This window comes from Bubalus bubalis, chromosome 17, assembly GCF_019923935.1.
Source record: "Bubalus bubalis isolate 160015118507 breed Murrah chromosome 17, NDDB_SH_1, whole genome shotgun sequence".
Taxonomy (NCBI): domain Eukaryota; kingdom Metazoa; phylum Chordata; class Mammalia; order Artiodactyla; family Bovidae; genus Bubalus; species Bubalus bubalis.
The window spans coordinates 42654006-42670351 of NC_059173.1; the positions used below are offsets into that span (position 1 = coordinate 42654006).

The following is a 16346-nucleotide window of genomic DNA, read 5'->3' on the forward strand; positions in this document are numbered from 1 at the left end:
GCGAAGAGTCGGACACGACTGAGCAACTTCATTTTCACTTTTCACTTTTCATGCATTGGAGAAGGAAATGGCAACCCACTCCAGTGTTCTTGCCTGGAGAATCCCAGGGACGGGGGAGCTTGGTGGGCTGCCGTCTGTGGGGTTGCACAGAGTCGGACACGACTGAAGCAACTTAGCAGCATGTCTATCCCATTTGTTTTTAAGCTGTCATAGGACTGTATGTCATTAACTACACTGAAGACATTTATTTTATGAATTCTTGTGTTTATTCCTATTTATAATTATTTTTTGAGATTAAAAATATTTTACATAATTTTTGTAAAGTCACAGAAAGAGTGCGCTGACACTTTAAAATTTTACTAGTTATTACCAAAAACCCAGAAATTTTTTTAATGGAACAGTTTTATTATAACAACTTTGTTAAGCAATCATGGTAACATGGGGTATGTTTGGCGTTTTTTTATTTAAATATGGTATCCATCTTATTTTCAGTGTGCAATTCTCTCACCAGCATTTAAAGTGCGTGAATTTTCCATAACAGACATTGTTCCCTATTCAATCACATTAAGATGGAAGACCTCTTTTGAAGATGGAACTGGGTAAGTTACTTTTAAAGCCTTGGTTAGAGCTTATCAAAATAAGAAATTGAACCTACTTTTCTAAATTAGAGGAATTTATACTCACTGGAAAAGACTCTGATGCTGGGAGGGATTGGGGGCAGGAGGAGAAGGGGACGACAGAGGATGAGATGGCTGGATGACATCACTGACTTGATGGACATGAGTCTGAGTGAACTCCAGGAGTTGGTGATGGACAGGGAGGCCTGGCATGCTGTGATTCATGGGGTCTCAAAGAGTCGGACATGACCTGAGCGACTGAACTGAACTGAACTGATAACTCCTTAAACTTGTCAAACACTGTAGTATTTTAGAAACAAGGAGAATATAAAAACATGATATATCTGTAAACCATGAATGGCATATTTTTAGTTAATATTTTAATATAAAAGTAAAACATTCTCAGTTTCAAATATAAATCACAGTATGGAAATATAAAAACTTAAAAAAACCTTTATTTGCTATACTCCAACTCTCTTAGCCCATTTTATTGAGATAACTAATTATTTTAACAGCTGGGTATATATTTATTCTCCTGGAGAAGGAAATGGTAACCCACTCTAGTATTCGTGCTTGGAAAATTCCGTGGATAGAGGAGCCTGGCAGGCTGCAGTCCATAGGGTCACAAAGAGTTGGACATGACTGAGCACACACACATGTATCTGTCAAGTCATTTTCTTTCAATATCCAAATAAAAACATGTACTTTTAAAATATTTACATGATCATGCGTATATATCCATAAAAATTGCTTTTTCAAATATATATCACCTTTCCATATCAACAGACAGTAACTTTTCAGACAATCGTAGGTGCCATAATTTAACCAGTATATTGTAAAGTTATGTTTTTCCTGTTGTAAGCAAGTGCTATTAGGACTATCTTTGTACATATCTCCTTGTTTGGTTGTGTTTGATATATCTAAGGTAACTATGTAGGACTGAAATTGAGCCAGAGGGTTATGAACATTATTTTAACTAATATTGCCAAATTATTCACTAAAAAGAATATACCAAGCTATATTCCTAATAACATTGTATGAGATAATTATTTTAGCTCATTTTCTCCTGTATATTTAAATGTAACATTCTAATAGTAAAGACAATTAGCACTTTGTTATTTTCATTTCTGACTGTAATAAGCTAGTCTTTTTGTGCTTTGACATTAGCATTTCCTTTTCCATGAACTGCCCAGCATTTAAATTGTTTACTTTCCTTCCAAAATAGAAATCTGTATTTGATACTATATTTGACTTTTTAGAAGTATAGTTTATATAATAAAGTAAACCTGTATTTAGGTTTTGAAGTTGCTTTTAAGATTTTGTTCTGTGTTCTACACATTCCCTAGAAGTTGAAATTTTTGTGCAGAATTTAAAAAATATGGATTATCAACCTAATTGGAAGGTTTTGCAGGACATGTGTTAATGTCAACTTTGAGGCAAGAAATACTATTTTTTAAAGTTAATTTCAGTTAAGTGTAGTATAAGTGAGCCAAAAAAATTTATAAGAAAATACATTGCAAGTTTAAATATATTCTAGTGACTACAATAAGAAAGTAGAAGGTATTGGTAGGATAGAGGTAAAGGTCCATAGAAGTGACATTTTCAAACCATGCATAATTAATAGGATGATGGTATGCTGCCGCTGCTGCTAAGTCGCTTCAGTCATGTCCGACTCTGTGCGACCCCATAGATGGCAGCCCACCAGGCTCCCCCGTCCCTGGGATTCTCCAGGCAAGAACACTGGAGTGGGTTGCCGTTTCCTTCTCCAATGCAGGAAAGTGAAAAGTGAAAGTGAAGTCGCTCAGTCATGCCCGACTCATAGCGACCCCATGGACTGCAACCCACCAGGTTCCTCTGTCCATGGGATTTTCCAGGCAAGAGTACTGGAGTGGGGTGCCATTGCCTTCTCCAAATGATGGTATACATAATAATAAAAAGTGAGTTTCTGGGTCATTATAAACAGTAGTTTTAAGTCATTTCTGTTACACTGTTTCAAAAATAGGAATTGCTTTTGTAGCTTTTAAAGCTTCCTGTAAGAGAAAATACTATAAAGGGCATTGTTACATCAACTGAAAAACTTGGAATTTGGTTTATAGATTAAAGTTTTAAAAGTTTATAAAGTAGATAGTTGTACTGTGGTTATATTAGAGAATGTCCCTGTTAGGAAGAATACCTTTAAAAATTTTGGGGTAAAGAGCCATCATGTATGTAACACCCACAGCTTGTTCAGAAAAAAAAGTACACATACAACAGTGTGTGTGTGGACTCAAAATGATGAAATAAATGGGTTAAAACAGTAACAAATTTAGGTAAAAGATATACAGGTGTTCCTTATCCTTGTTTTATTTTTGTACCTTTCTGTGAGTTTGAAATTATTTCCGATTAAAAGTATTTTTAAGGGAGCTAGAATAAAAAGGGTTACATATGATAAGTGTTTTGGAAACTAATCGACAGAATTTGGTCCTCAGATGTGAACAACAACAACAAAAATCCCTATAAATTGGCCTTAAAATATACCTCCTCGGTAGTTTTTCCCATTTTAGTAAGAGAGAATTATCTGTTACTATGACGGGTATTCTAAAACTTTGAGCCATAAACCTGTCAAAATTCATTGTTTATTTGTAGCAAAACCAATAATTCTTTTTCTTAACATTTGTGCAGAGGTATTTAAAATTGCTGCTTATGAATTAAAAATGAGATGGATTCTGTGATTAGGTTCATAGGAAGCTCTCTGTTTAACTGTTTTCCTACTCCATTTTAGGGAATGCGAAGTATTCTGTAAGAACCATCCTGCCCCATTCTCAAAAGTCATTACTTTCCACAAGAAAGAACCATTTGAACTAGAAGCATTTTATACTAATTTACATGAAGTGCCTTATCCGGATCCAAGAATTGGTAAGAAAACTCCCAGTTTTTTTTTTTCTTTCCATAAAATTTAGCCTCTTACAGTATTTGAATCAAGGAAACAAATTAACATTTCAGCTAACCCAACACTGGATTTTTAAACAAAGATAGTCAACATGCACTTTTTGGTGCTTAGAGTTTTATTTCTGGATAACAGCAGGTTTGAATATTTTTAATTCATTTTTAACATCTATATTTAAAATGTTCTGTAATTGGCTTGAGAGGTTGGATGATGGTTATTTTTTAATGAAAAGCTAATCAGTAAACTTGAATATGTAGTCAGTGCTGTCAGACTGACTACATATTGTGACTTTAAACTCACGTTCAACACACTGGCAACAACTAGAATGAGTATTACTGGTTCGACCCACGGGCAACAGATAGAATGAGTATTACTGGATTAATACAAAAGTGGAACTAGGAGACTAATATCCATTTCAGCTGAGTTATCTTTTTAGAAGATACCAAAAAAAGTATGATTTGTATCATTTAAAAGAATATAAAATTTTAAAATTTTCTATATGTGCTACTTTTATTGATTAAAATGAGGACAGTATTAATATTTCAAGTACATTATTTAAAACAGTAGAAGTAACTATTGAAAATGGTATTAGTTTTCTAGGGCTTCTATAACAAAGCACCACAAACTAGATATTTCAACAATAGAAATGTACTGTCTCACAGTTCTGAAGGCTGGAACATTCAAAATTAAGGCGGTGGTGGGATCGATTCCTTCTGAGGGCTGTGAGGGAAGGATCCATTCCAGGCGTTTGTCTTTGGCTCATAGATGGCCATCATCATGCTCATGTGTCCTTCTCCTCTTGTGTGTATCCAACTCCAAATAAGGACACCAAGTCATTGAATTAGAGCCCACCAGTAACTTCACTTTAACTTGATTACTTTGTAAAGACCCTGTCTCCAAATAAGGTCATTTCCTGAGGTTACTGGAGAGTAGGCCTTCAACATATGCATTGGGGCTAGAGGGAAGGTCACAATTCAACCTATAAAAACCAGAATTTTCTATACAACTTTTCTGCCTAGTATTCTGTCTTTACCATGGAAACATTATATATTTGAGATTTTTTTCTAAAAAATAAAATATCAGATTTCTTTTTTCTTACTGAGATCTCCCCAGAGCAGGTATCAAAACCATGTCGTCTGCATTGGCAGGTAGATTCTTTAGCACTGAGCTACCAAAGAAGCCCTAAAACACCAGATTTCTTAAACTGAAAAAATTAGTGTAAACTAGGTAGTAGTGACTGTATAGCTTAGCAATTTTGCTATAGGCAAGTTCCAGGAAAAGGAAATTTAAATTGCTTTGTGAATTAACAAGATGATAATGATTTACACAGTTTATAACAAACAGGTAATATGTATTTGGTTTTAAAGTTCAGAAATTTAATTTTGCTATTTTGGTCTTAGTATGGCAATATTGTAAAACCTAAAAGTGATACTGCTTTCAGTCAGGTTGTCCTTGATTAAGATCCTTAACTCTTTTTCCTGTCACTGATGACTTGGGGCAGGTTGTTTAACCTTTTGAGTCTTTTTTTTTTTTTTTTTTTAATTTATTTTTAGTTGAAGGACAATTGCTTTACAACCTTTTGAGTTTTTATTTGTACCAGGTTTATTATATTAAAAAAAGGTGATTGGGGGAAATGCATGCCCCACAATAATTAATCAGAGTATGATCATAATTTTAAGATTTTTTTTTTGCCAACATTTGAAAATGATAGTAAAATTACTGAATGAATGAATTGAATGAGTTAATCTGAGGCCTATGTTCTGATCAAAGTTCTTTTTTCCTTAAGGGAACTTTACTATTCAGAATGTTTTCCCACAATCTGATGGTGATAGTTCCAAAGTTAAGGTTAAAGTTCGTATTAATATCCATGGAATCTTCAGTGTGGCTAGTGCATCTGTAATTGAGAAGCAAAATATAGAAGGAGATCACAGTGATGTCGCTATGGAGACAGAAACTTCTTTTAAGAATGAAAGCAAAGATGATGTGGTACGTGGAAATACTATTTTTAAAAGGCTCCTCTAATAATATATACAGTGTCTTAATTATAACTCTGTGTGTGTGTGTTCAGTCGCTCAGTTGTGTCTGAACAGAAAAACATGCTGTACATTCAGTAACATTACAATAGATTCTTGATAGTTTCTTTATGAAAGAGTTAATGTGACTCTAATGTTGTGTTGGCTTAGTATCAGTGAAAGAATCTTAAGAGAAAGTGGTTGTATTCCATTACATAAAGTTTTCTTCTTTTTATGTATAGTATTTGTAAGTTACTTTAAAGACTTTGGTTGGATTTTTTTCAAACCATAATTGGATGTCTGCCCCCGATTTTTCATATATTTGTGCATGTTAAGAGTGGATTTTAACATTTTAAATTTCAAGACAGTTTCTCCCATTTTTAAAAGTTGTCTTTTTGTCTGTTTTTACTAAAAATTACTGTAAAATCTTTTCTTTCAGAATGATCAGAATTCTACCACTACTTCATTTAAGAACTGTGGCATTTTCTTTCATTTTTCTTCACATGTATTATTTTCCTGTTACATCCTTCCTTCCTTGCATTAAGGAGAAGGAAATACTGTCCCAATATGTTAGTAAGAATAGTCAATTTTCATAAATAAACATAAGAATAATAGATTGAAAAGTTAATTTTCTTAATTATGGTTTACAGCAACTGTGGTAAACGTGTAAATTTAATCCATAAGATTTAGTTTTACTAAAATTTAAAGCATTCTGTATGCTTTTTGGAATAAGTTCTTTTACAGCTGTTTAACTTCTTCACCTCTTTTTCTAAAAAGTCTCTGTGTAATGTTTTAGACCTTGAGTTTTCTCTGTGTAGTGTTAGTGAATCCTGGGCACTAAAAACAAGGAGATTGTGGCACCCATTTTCTACCTCTCACATTTCTTATATGCTGCTTCTATTTGTACGTGGGCTTCAAATCCAGTTAGCCAGCCCTTTAGGATGACTTCTGAATGTGTACTTAAAAAACTCACTTGTGTATAAAATGCATGAATTTATAGCATCTGCTTTGGGCACTCAGAGATTGATTTGCTCACAAGAGTGTTTTCAGCTTACTAGAGAATATTTCCAGGTACTTGGTGTTCCATATAAAGTATTTCTTCCAGTTGAGTGAGATGTTCCTGAGCATATCTTCTGTAATTTATATAATCAAGGGACAAAAAAAAGGTTACTGACATTATGGGTCATATAGTTAGCATTGTTGGAGAGCACATTCACATATATCATCTCCTTTTAAATCTCTACCTTAGCCGATATAACCCATGTTGAATAAATTGTAGTTTATTTCCTTATTCTTGTTTTCTGTGTAGAAAACATCCTGTGTACTATCTTGCTTAGTGGTTCTTTCTAGGACTTTTTTCTTTTAATTCTATATCCAGAAGTTTAAAAGCTTGGGGTTTGAATACTATTATTAAGAAGTCTCTCCCTTCCCCCTCCAAAAATTCGAATAGAGTAAATTCGAAGTAGACCCTGGAAGCTAATTATTTAAGCTTTAGAGGAGAACATAAGAGGACAGTAAGATCGTTTTTACTGTTCCTTGTTGCTGACATTGCTGGCAGATGAAACCTAGGTATGTATAAGTGAGCAGCAGTGGTTGTTTTTGTTTTTTTTCTTTGCATGCAAATTAGTTTATGAGAGATTATGTTATGGGCCTCATTTTTTTCATTAAAAATTAAGATATCTTCAATTTTCCTGAAAAACTGTAGCATAGATTGCCAGCTTTTCTTCAGAACAGTAAAAAGATGTCTCAGAAAGGGAACACTTTTCTTCTAGGTATTTATTACTATGTGGACATATTAGGAAGGTATCACAACTTAGGCTTCATTACACAGTGAAGGATCAAAGAGACTGTCATACCATAATTTAAGTGATCCTCAACTGTTGACCATTTAGCTTATCTTTTTATCTATTTTTTAATTCAAAATGTCTGATTACTTACATGTACCAGGTACTGTTCTAGGCACTGAAGATACAGTGGTAAGCAGGATAAAGAAGGTCTGTCACTTACATTCTAATGGAAAAGAACAGGCAAGAAGCAACAGGATATCATATAAATATAAAGGAAATTAATAGTAGGAGATGCATAGTCTAAATTAAGTAATGAGGACAGCCACCTGTGAGGAGGAAATAGGAAAGCTAGCGCGAAAGATGAAAAGGCAGAGTAAGGAGCAAGGTGTAGGTAGGCGTCCAGACAAAGGGAATAACAAGTACAAAGGCCCTGAGGGGAGGATACCTTTTTTGTTACAAAGGTAGCTGATAATAAGATATAGAAAAGGGGAGAGTAACAAGAAAAAGAGATTGAGAAAGTAGATCACGGGACAGATTAGATAATAATTCTGGATTTTATTTTTAAGTGCTTTTTATTTATTTGGCAAATAACTAGAAGTACCTAAATTTTGTGTTTAGATATAGCAGTGAATAGAAAAACAGTCTCAACCCTCATGAAGCTTAAAATCAGAGAAGCCAAGTCTAGAGGCACTTATATTAACTTTCCCACTAGGCATAATATTCCTGTGAATCTTCTTAAAAGTATTTTAAAAGATTACCAAATTACTCTCAGATCAACTGTTAAGGTGTATAAGTTCCCCCTTATTAATATACCTGAAATTGGGATGGATCGTGCAAATGATATTATACATTCATTGTTGCCTGTGGCAATAATCATGAAAAGTTCCCATCATCTGTACATGTATGAACTTGATTATTACTCTTCATGGCATGAGTTGGCAGTTGCGACCCCTTGACATTAAATTGTATAAGGACCATTCAAGAAAGGAATATTAGTCTTGGTTGTTGTCTGAAAATAATCTACTGATTCCTTCTGGTAAAATACAGAAAAAAAAATCATAAAATTTGTAGAATAGGTATCAGTGGCTTATAAGAAAACTTAGAGATGATACTGGAGCAATTTTTAAATAAATAGCTGGGCTACTAATGCTCTTGATAGCACAAAGGACAAATATGTATAGAACAATTCAGACATCATTAACTGAATTATGTGATTTAGATGAGTTGGGTTATACATGTGAAAAAGTTTTAGAAATACCTTAACCAAATTAATTGATTTATTTTTTCTGTAGAGATAGGAATATATATAAGTATTAAATTTAAAATGGCCAAGTGATAAAGTATTTCAGCCTTAACTAGAAACATTGTTTTCTTAGTATTACATGAAATAGTTAATAATGTATCTGTTGTCTCTCTCTACATTACCCCAACCCGGCACTGTAACACTTTTTTCACCTCTTCTCCATCATAAGGTTGGGAAAATTACGGAGTTGGAAGGAGGTAGGGCAGGGAGCAGTGGGGATGGAATTTCAGTTCTTGACTTAACAAAGAACACTGCTATAAGTTTTCGTCTAACATGTTTTTCTCTTTGGCACAAATAAGCATTAGGCAAGATAACCTTATGGACATTATATGTAATAATGCTTAACTCCATGTATATCTGAACACCTAAATTATCCCGATTCCTGAGGGCCAAACTTTCTTCCTTTTAGGAGGATAGTGGTGGGTAAGATTAAGGAAGACCAGAAAAACCCTAATACTTGTGATTTTTTTGCCAAGTTGGGAGTCCATTTTGGCAGTCTTATGGCTTGGAAATTTGTCTTTCAGATTTAAAAAAAAAAGTAAAAATTTACATTTGATAATTCAAAGACATCTACTTTGACAGTTTTTATGTATTTGAGTATTTTCCTAGATTTTAAAAATACAATTGAATTTATGTGTAATACATAAATTTTGTATCTTTTTCAGTTTATTTTCCCACATTAAGTTCTTTATGAACATTTTTTGTGTCAAGTTTAACATTCTTTTTTTTTGGTCAATCTTGGTTTGTGAATTTGACTTAAGAACAATTTTCCATGTATTTGCAGTTATTTGGTCACAGGTGAAAAACAAGATTTATTCACATAGCATCAAATAGATCTTTTCATTTTACTTACTGTCAACCTGAGTATTTATATTAATAGTTACTCCCATTTCAGAAACAGTGAGCTTCTACTTTATTATCTTTACACATGTGAAAACAGGCTTGAACTCTTAAGATATGCTGTTCATTACCAAAAACAGAAAAAAGAAAGAGACTAGAGATATTGTCAGTTACTCATTTTCTTTGCAGGATAAAATGCAGGTTGACCAAGAAGAAGGAGGTCATCAAAAATGTCATGCTGAACACACTCCAGAGGAAGAAATTGACCATACAGGAAACAAAACAAAGGTTTGTTCCACTATTACTGTGCTTAATTGCTCAGTCGGGTCTGACTCTGCAACCCCATGGATAGTAGCTTGCCAGGCTCCTATGTCCATGGGATTTTCTAGGCAAGAATACGGGAGTGGGTTGCCAATTCCTTCTCAGGGGATCTTCCCGACCCAGGGGTTGAACCTGGGTCTCCTGCATTGCAAGCAGATTCTTTACCATCTGAACCACTAGGGAAACCAGTATACTATTATTGTGGCTGTGTCTTTTTATGTCTTTTCATTAACTTTTTCTTCTCATTAAAAATCATACAATCTCAGAAAATAGAAACTAGAATAGGACAAATGAAGAAAACTTAAATTAGCAATAATGCAGCACCTCAAAATTAACCCCTCTGTGGTGCATGCTGCATATCATAAAGCATTCTTAGTGCAGAAATTATATTTTTGGAAGTAAAGTTTTAAAGGATAAATGGCTATTAAGTCATATTTTACTGAGAAAATGAGTGCTGATAAAAGAGAAGGGAGAAATACCCTGCACCAACCACCCAGATGAATATGGCTGGCTACAGCTCTACACTACCATCTTTGACAGATTTTTCTAACCTGAACATAATTTAATCTGGGATGGTTTGTATAGATTTTTTTCCCAAAGGCTGTAAAGACTTGATTTTAAATCTTAGTTTCTCAAGCAATATAAAACCTGAAACCTATTTTTCTAAATTTTTTATTTTATTCAGTGTTTTGTCTTTATTCAACAGCTCTATTTAGACATAATTTACATATTATGCAGTTCTCCCATTTCAGAGTGCAATTCAAAGGTTTTTAATGTACTCAATTATGTAATCATTATCACAATTTTACATTTTCATCACTCCAAAAAGAAACCCCACCCATTAGCAGTAACTCTTTATTTCCCCCCAAACCCTCCCCCTGCCAGCCCTAGTCAGTCACTAATATTTTTGAATTATACACTTGCCTGTTCTAGACATTTCATATAAATACAGCAGTACAGTATGTGATCCTTTAATGACTGGCTTCTTTTTGCTAAGCATATTTTCAAGGTTTATCCAGGTTGTAGGATATATCAGTACTTCATTCCCTTTTATGGTTGAGTAATATTGTATCATACAGATGTATACCACATTTATTCATTCATCAACTGATGGACACTTGGATTTTTTCTGCCTCTTGACTTTTATGAATAATGCTGTTTTGAACAACCATATACAGGTTTTATGTGGATGTATATTTTCATTTTTATTGTGCTCATACCCAGGATTGAAATTGCTGGGTCATATGATATCTCTATGTTTACAATTTGAGGAACTGCCTATTTTCCAAAATGGCTGTCATATTTTTCTATCTTGTCAACCATGTATAAGGATTCCAATTTCTCTATATTTTCACCATCTCTTATTTTCCTCTTTTATTTTTTCATTATAAGTCATCCTAGAGGGTAGGAAATGGTATTTCATTGTGGTTTCAGTTTGTTTCCCAGCCCAGGATTTTTTCTATGTAGAAAGATTTGGTGTATACAAGAATGTAAAATACTATCAGTATTAAAATAATATTTTTAAGGTATGGTGGATAATAGCTTTGATTTTACTTTGTTTCATCAGAAATCAGCCTCTTAAATCTATTTTTAAGCTAGAGAAACTTATACTTCTCTTACAATTATTTTGCAGTCTGGTCTCTCAGAGAAACAAGAGCGACTGAACCAGAACATTAAAAAAGGGAAAGTCAAGAGTATTGATCTGCCTATCCAGAGTAGCCTGTGTAGGCAGCTGGGCCAAGATCTTCTCAACAGCTACATTGAAAATGAGGTATATAAACCTGAATTGATGTTGAAATCGGTGGTGGTGTATTCTGAAATTTTTGTAGAATAATTATCTCTCAAATTTAGGGAACTAGTCTGTAACTCATAAGAAATTATTAAATAGATTATTGAATTGCTTTATTTTGGACAAAATGCTGAGCTGTATTAGTGTCATGTACAGTTGTAGCTTTCACCTTAGTTATATGAAAAACATGGCTTGTCTCCTCTACAGAGAAAGGCCTTTCCAACACTAATAATTCTTACCCCTTTTATTGTGTCTTGACAGTAGCACACACAGCAGACACTGTATAGGGAAGTATTACCAGCTCCCCTCTTCCAATGTGTGGTCCTTAAAGATTAAGGTTCAATTCAGAATGTCTTCTTACTTCCATTTGATACTTTTTTAGAAACTGTTGTCATTCTTGAAATTTTCTTTACATGTTTATATGTTTCCTTTTACACTCTCTTGAGGAAAAGTGTTTGGTTTCTTTACCAATAGTTGTGTAAAAAGTTGGTTTTTTGTTTTAATTTACGTTTAGGTGGTAGTTGTTAGTTTCTACAGGCTTGACCAGCAGTTTTCTTTGGAAGTGCTGCATATTCTCCAGCTACTGCACATTATTCTAGGAATTTCCTCAAGAGATTTTGACTTTACAGTGTTCTCTTTCTAATACCCACCTATGTCACCTGTTCATGGATTGTTAAAAGCTACATTTTATGTGAAGCAAGCATTTCTAGAGATCCCAAATAATTCTGAATTTGTATTATTTGAGACTAACTTTCCCAAAGAAATGAATTATGTGGAAGTGCGGCTATGATAAATTTTGTGTATAAGATTTTTTCTCAAATTTTTGAAATGCCTCATTTTATTTTTAAAATAATTTTATTGGAGTGTAGTTTATAATGTTGTGCTAATTGTCTTACTATTTCAAATTTACAAATATCAGTGCATTGTATTATGTTTAAAATATTATGTTTTTGTTAAAGTACAAATATTTATTACAGATTCTTTCTTGGCTTTTGATTTAATAATTTTTGCTAACATCTTTAAATACTTTGATATCCTCTTTAATCTTCAAACCTATAAAATCACAGTACTGTTAGAGATCTGCTTTTAAAAGATGAGGAAACTGGCAGAAGTAGGCTGAATCTCCCAAGTTCAGCAAGTAACCTTTGTTTTGGAGCCCAGTAGTCTGTCTCAAAGCTCAGGATTACAACCACTATCCTGTATCACTTACCAGAGCCAACATTTATTCAGTACCAGTTGTGTGTCAGGTACTGTCCTGAATACTTTATGTGAATATGTCTTATTAGTAGCCATACAAGATGTATAGATGTATGCTCTCTAGGATAAGAAAACTGAGGCTTAGGTTAGGCAATTTTGCTGCAATTTCAAAGCTAATAAATGGGAAACCTAGGATTTGAACACTAACATACATTAGTCTATTAAAAAAAAAGTTTTTAATTGACACTATCTTTTCCAAAACTTTTTCATCACCCCAAACAGAAACTCTAACCACTAATAACTCACCATTCCTCCCTTCCCCAACCCCCAAGAAACTAATCTACTTTCTATCTCTTTGAATTTGTATAACTCATATAAATGTAATCAAACAATATTTATTCTTTGTGTCTGTATTATTTCACTGAGCGTAATGTTTTCAAGGTTCATCAGGTTTGTAACGTGTCAGAACTTTCTTTTTATAATAGAATAACATTCCATTTTGCATATATACATTTTATTTGTCCATTCATATGTTAAAGGACAAATGAGTTGTTTCCACCTTTTGGTTATTGTAAATAATGCTGCAGTGAACACTGGGTGACAAGTAACTGAGTTCCTGCTTTCGGTTCTTTAATTACATGTCTAGGAGTGAAACTTCTGGGTCACGTTGTAACTCTTGATTTAGCTTCTTTAGGAGCCACCAAAGTTTTCCCTAACAGGGAAATTATTGTACATTCCCAACAGCAATGTACAAGGGTTTCAAATTCTACAAATAGTCACCAATACTTATTTTCCATTTCTTGATTATACTCATCCTAGTAGGTGTGAAGTGATATTTCATTATGGTTTTGGTTTTTATTTCCCTAGTGTTTTCATGGCAACTAATGTAAAACTTTTTGAATAGGGGAAGATGATAATGCAGGATAAGTTAGAGAAAGAAAGAAATGATGCGAAGAATGCTGTTGAAGAATATGTATATGATTTTAGAGACAAGCTTGGCACTATCTATGAAAAATTCATCACTCAAGAAGTAAGTCTAAGTTTTGTAGTTTTTTATTAGACTTATTTAAATGTTTGCTTGAGCATGCTAATATAAATACATAAATAAATGTTGCAAATGTGTTTTTGTTGTTGCTCTTTTTGAAACACATTTAGGAATGGTTCTTAGTTATTTTTCCAAATTTCAGAAGTCTAGCGAAAACATGTTTATAAATAAGAAACCAGAAAAAAAATTAATTTTTTATATTTGAAAAACATTTTGTCCTTGCTTGATGACTTTTATTCCTAAGGAGAGTATTTTCAATCAGTATCTCTTAACTATATAACTAGGATTTGAATAAACTATCTGCAATATTGGAGGACACAGAAAATTGGCTTTATGAAGAAGGAGAGGACCAACCTAAACAAGTATATATGGATAAGCTTCAAGAATTAAAGGTAAACTTTTTAAAGTCCGTATTAGTGTTGAACAGGACATTAAATTGTCCTACAAATTATGGTGTAAGAACACAGTGCTGCTGCTGCTAAGTTGTGTCAGCCGTGTCCGACTCTGTGCGACCCCAGAGACAGCAGCCCACCAGGCTCCCCCGTCCCTGGGATTCTCCAGGCAAGAACACTGGAGTGGGTTGCCATTGCCTTCTCCAATGCATGCAAGTGAAAAGTGAAAGTGAAATCGCTCAGTCATGTCCGACTCTATAGGACCCCATGGACGGCAGCCTACCAGGCTCCTCCGTCCATGGGATTTTCCAGGCAAGAGTTCTGGAGTGGGTTGCCATTGCCAAGAACACAGTATATGTGTTTAATTAATACATAAGAAATTTCTAAGGCAGATATGTGTAACAGGAAATGCTCTCTCTTCATTTAGGAGGTGAGGATTGCTACATGATAATTCAAATTAAATAATGCATAATCATTCTTGTCTATTATGATACTCAGATATGAAAATTTAGCAGATGTTCAGTTCAGTCGCTCAGTCGTGTCCCACTCTTTGCAACCCCAATGACTGCAGCACACAAGGCTTCCCTGTCCATCACCAACTCCCGGAGCTTGCTCAAACTCATGTCTGTTGAATCAGTGATGCCATCCAACCATCTCATCCTCTGTCATCCCCTTCTCCTCCTGCCTTCAATCTTTCCCAGCATCAGGGTCTTTTCAAATGAGTCAGTTCTTCGCATCAGGTGGCGAAAGTATTGGAGTTTCTATTTCAACATCAGTCCTTCTGATGAATATTCAGGATATTGATTGGTTTGATCTCCTTGCAGACCAAGGGACTCTCAAGAGTCTTCTCCAACACCACAGTTCAAAAGCATCAATTCTTCGGTGCTCAGCTTTTTTTATGGTCCAACTCTCACGTCTATACATGACTACTGGAAAAACCAAAGCTTTTGACTAGACAGACCATTTTTGGCAAAATAATGTCTCAGCTTTTTAATATACTGTCTAGGTTTGTCATGGCTTTTCTTCCAAGGAACAAGCGTCTTCTAATTTCATGGCTGCAGTTGCCCTCTGCAGTGATTTTGGAGCCCCCAAAAGTAAAGTCTCTCATCACTGTTTTTGTTGTTTTCCCCATTATTTGCCATGAAGTGATGGGACTAGATGCCATGGTATAGTTTTTCAAATGTTGAGTTTTAAGTCAACTTTTTCACTCTCCTCTTTCATCAAGAGGCTCTTTAGTTCTTCACTTTCTGCCAAAAGGGTGGTGCCATCTGCATATCTGAGGTTATTGATATTCTCCCGGCAATCTTGATTCCAGTTTGTGCTTTATCTAGCCTGGCATTTGGGAAGACATACTCTGCATATATGTTAAATACTCTGCATATAGATAAAATAAGCAGGGTGATAGTATACAGCCTTGATGCACTCCTTTCCCAATTTGGAACCAGTCTGTTGTTCCATGTCCAGTTCTACTGTTACTTCTTGACCTGCATACAGATTTCTCAGGAGGCAGGTCAGGTGGTCTGGTATTCCCATCTCTTTCAGAATTTTCCACAGTTTGTTGTAATCACACAGTCAAAGGCTTTGGCATAGTCAATAAAGCAGAAATAGATGTTTTTCTGGAACTCTGTTGCTTTTTTGATGATCCTGCGGAGGTTGGCAATTTGATCTCTGGTTCTTCTGGCTTTTCTAAATCCAGCTTGAACATCTGGAAGTTCATGGTTCATGTATTGCTGAAGCCTGGATTGGAGAAATTTGAGCATTACTTTGCTAGCATGTGAGATGAGTGCATTGCCTTTCTTTGGGATTAGAATGAAAACTGACCTTTTCCAGTCCTGTGGCCACTGCTATGTTTTCCAAATTTGCTGGCATGTTGACTGCAGCACCTTAACAGCATAATCTTTCAGGATTTGAAATAGCTCAACTGGAATTCCATCACCTCCACTAGCTTTGTTCCTAGTGATGCTTGCTAAGGCCCACTTGACGTCACATTCCAGGATGTCTGGTTCTAGGTGAGTGATCAAACCATCGTGGTTATCTGGGTCATGAAGATCTTTTTTGTATAGTTCTTCTGTGTATTCTTGCCACCTCTTCTTAATATCTTCTGCTTCTGTTAGGTC

The 16346-nt window shown here is 34.5% G+C and overlaps 1 protein-coding gene across 2 annotated transcripts in view; it reads left to right on the top strand.

The window, feature by feature from the left end:
- Window positions 1–16346, top strand: part of HSPA4L (heat shock protein family A (Hsp70) member 4 like) — a 63797-nt gene that overhangs the window by 25727 nt on the left and 21724 nt on the right. For both annotated transcript variants that reach the window (XM_006067301.4, XM_025268038.3), the window contains exons 11-17: window positions 493–599; window positions 3379–3512; window positions 5330–5529; window positions 9675–9773; window positions 11440–11577; window positions 13697–13822; window positions 14122–14229. In XM_006067301.4, the coding sequence (XP_006067363.4) occupies window positions 493–599; window positions 3379–3512; window positions 5330–5529; window positions 9675–9773; window positions 11440–11577; window positions 13697–13822; window positions 14122–14229 (912 nt within the window). The remainder of the gene's footprint in view (window positions 1–492; window positions 600–3378; window positions 3513–5329; window positions 5530–9674; window positions 9774–11439; window positions 11578–13696; window positions 13823–14121; window positions 14230–16346) is intronic.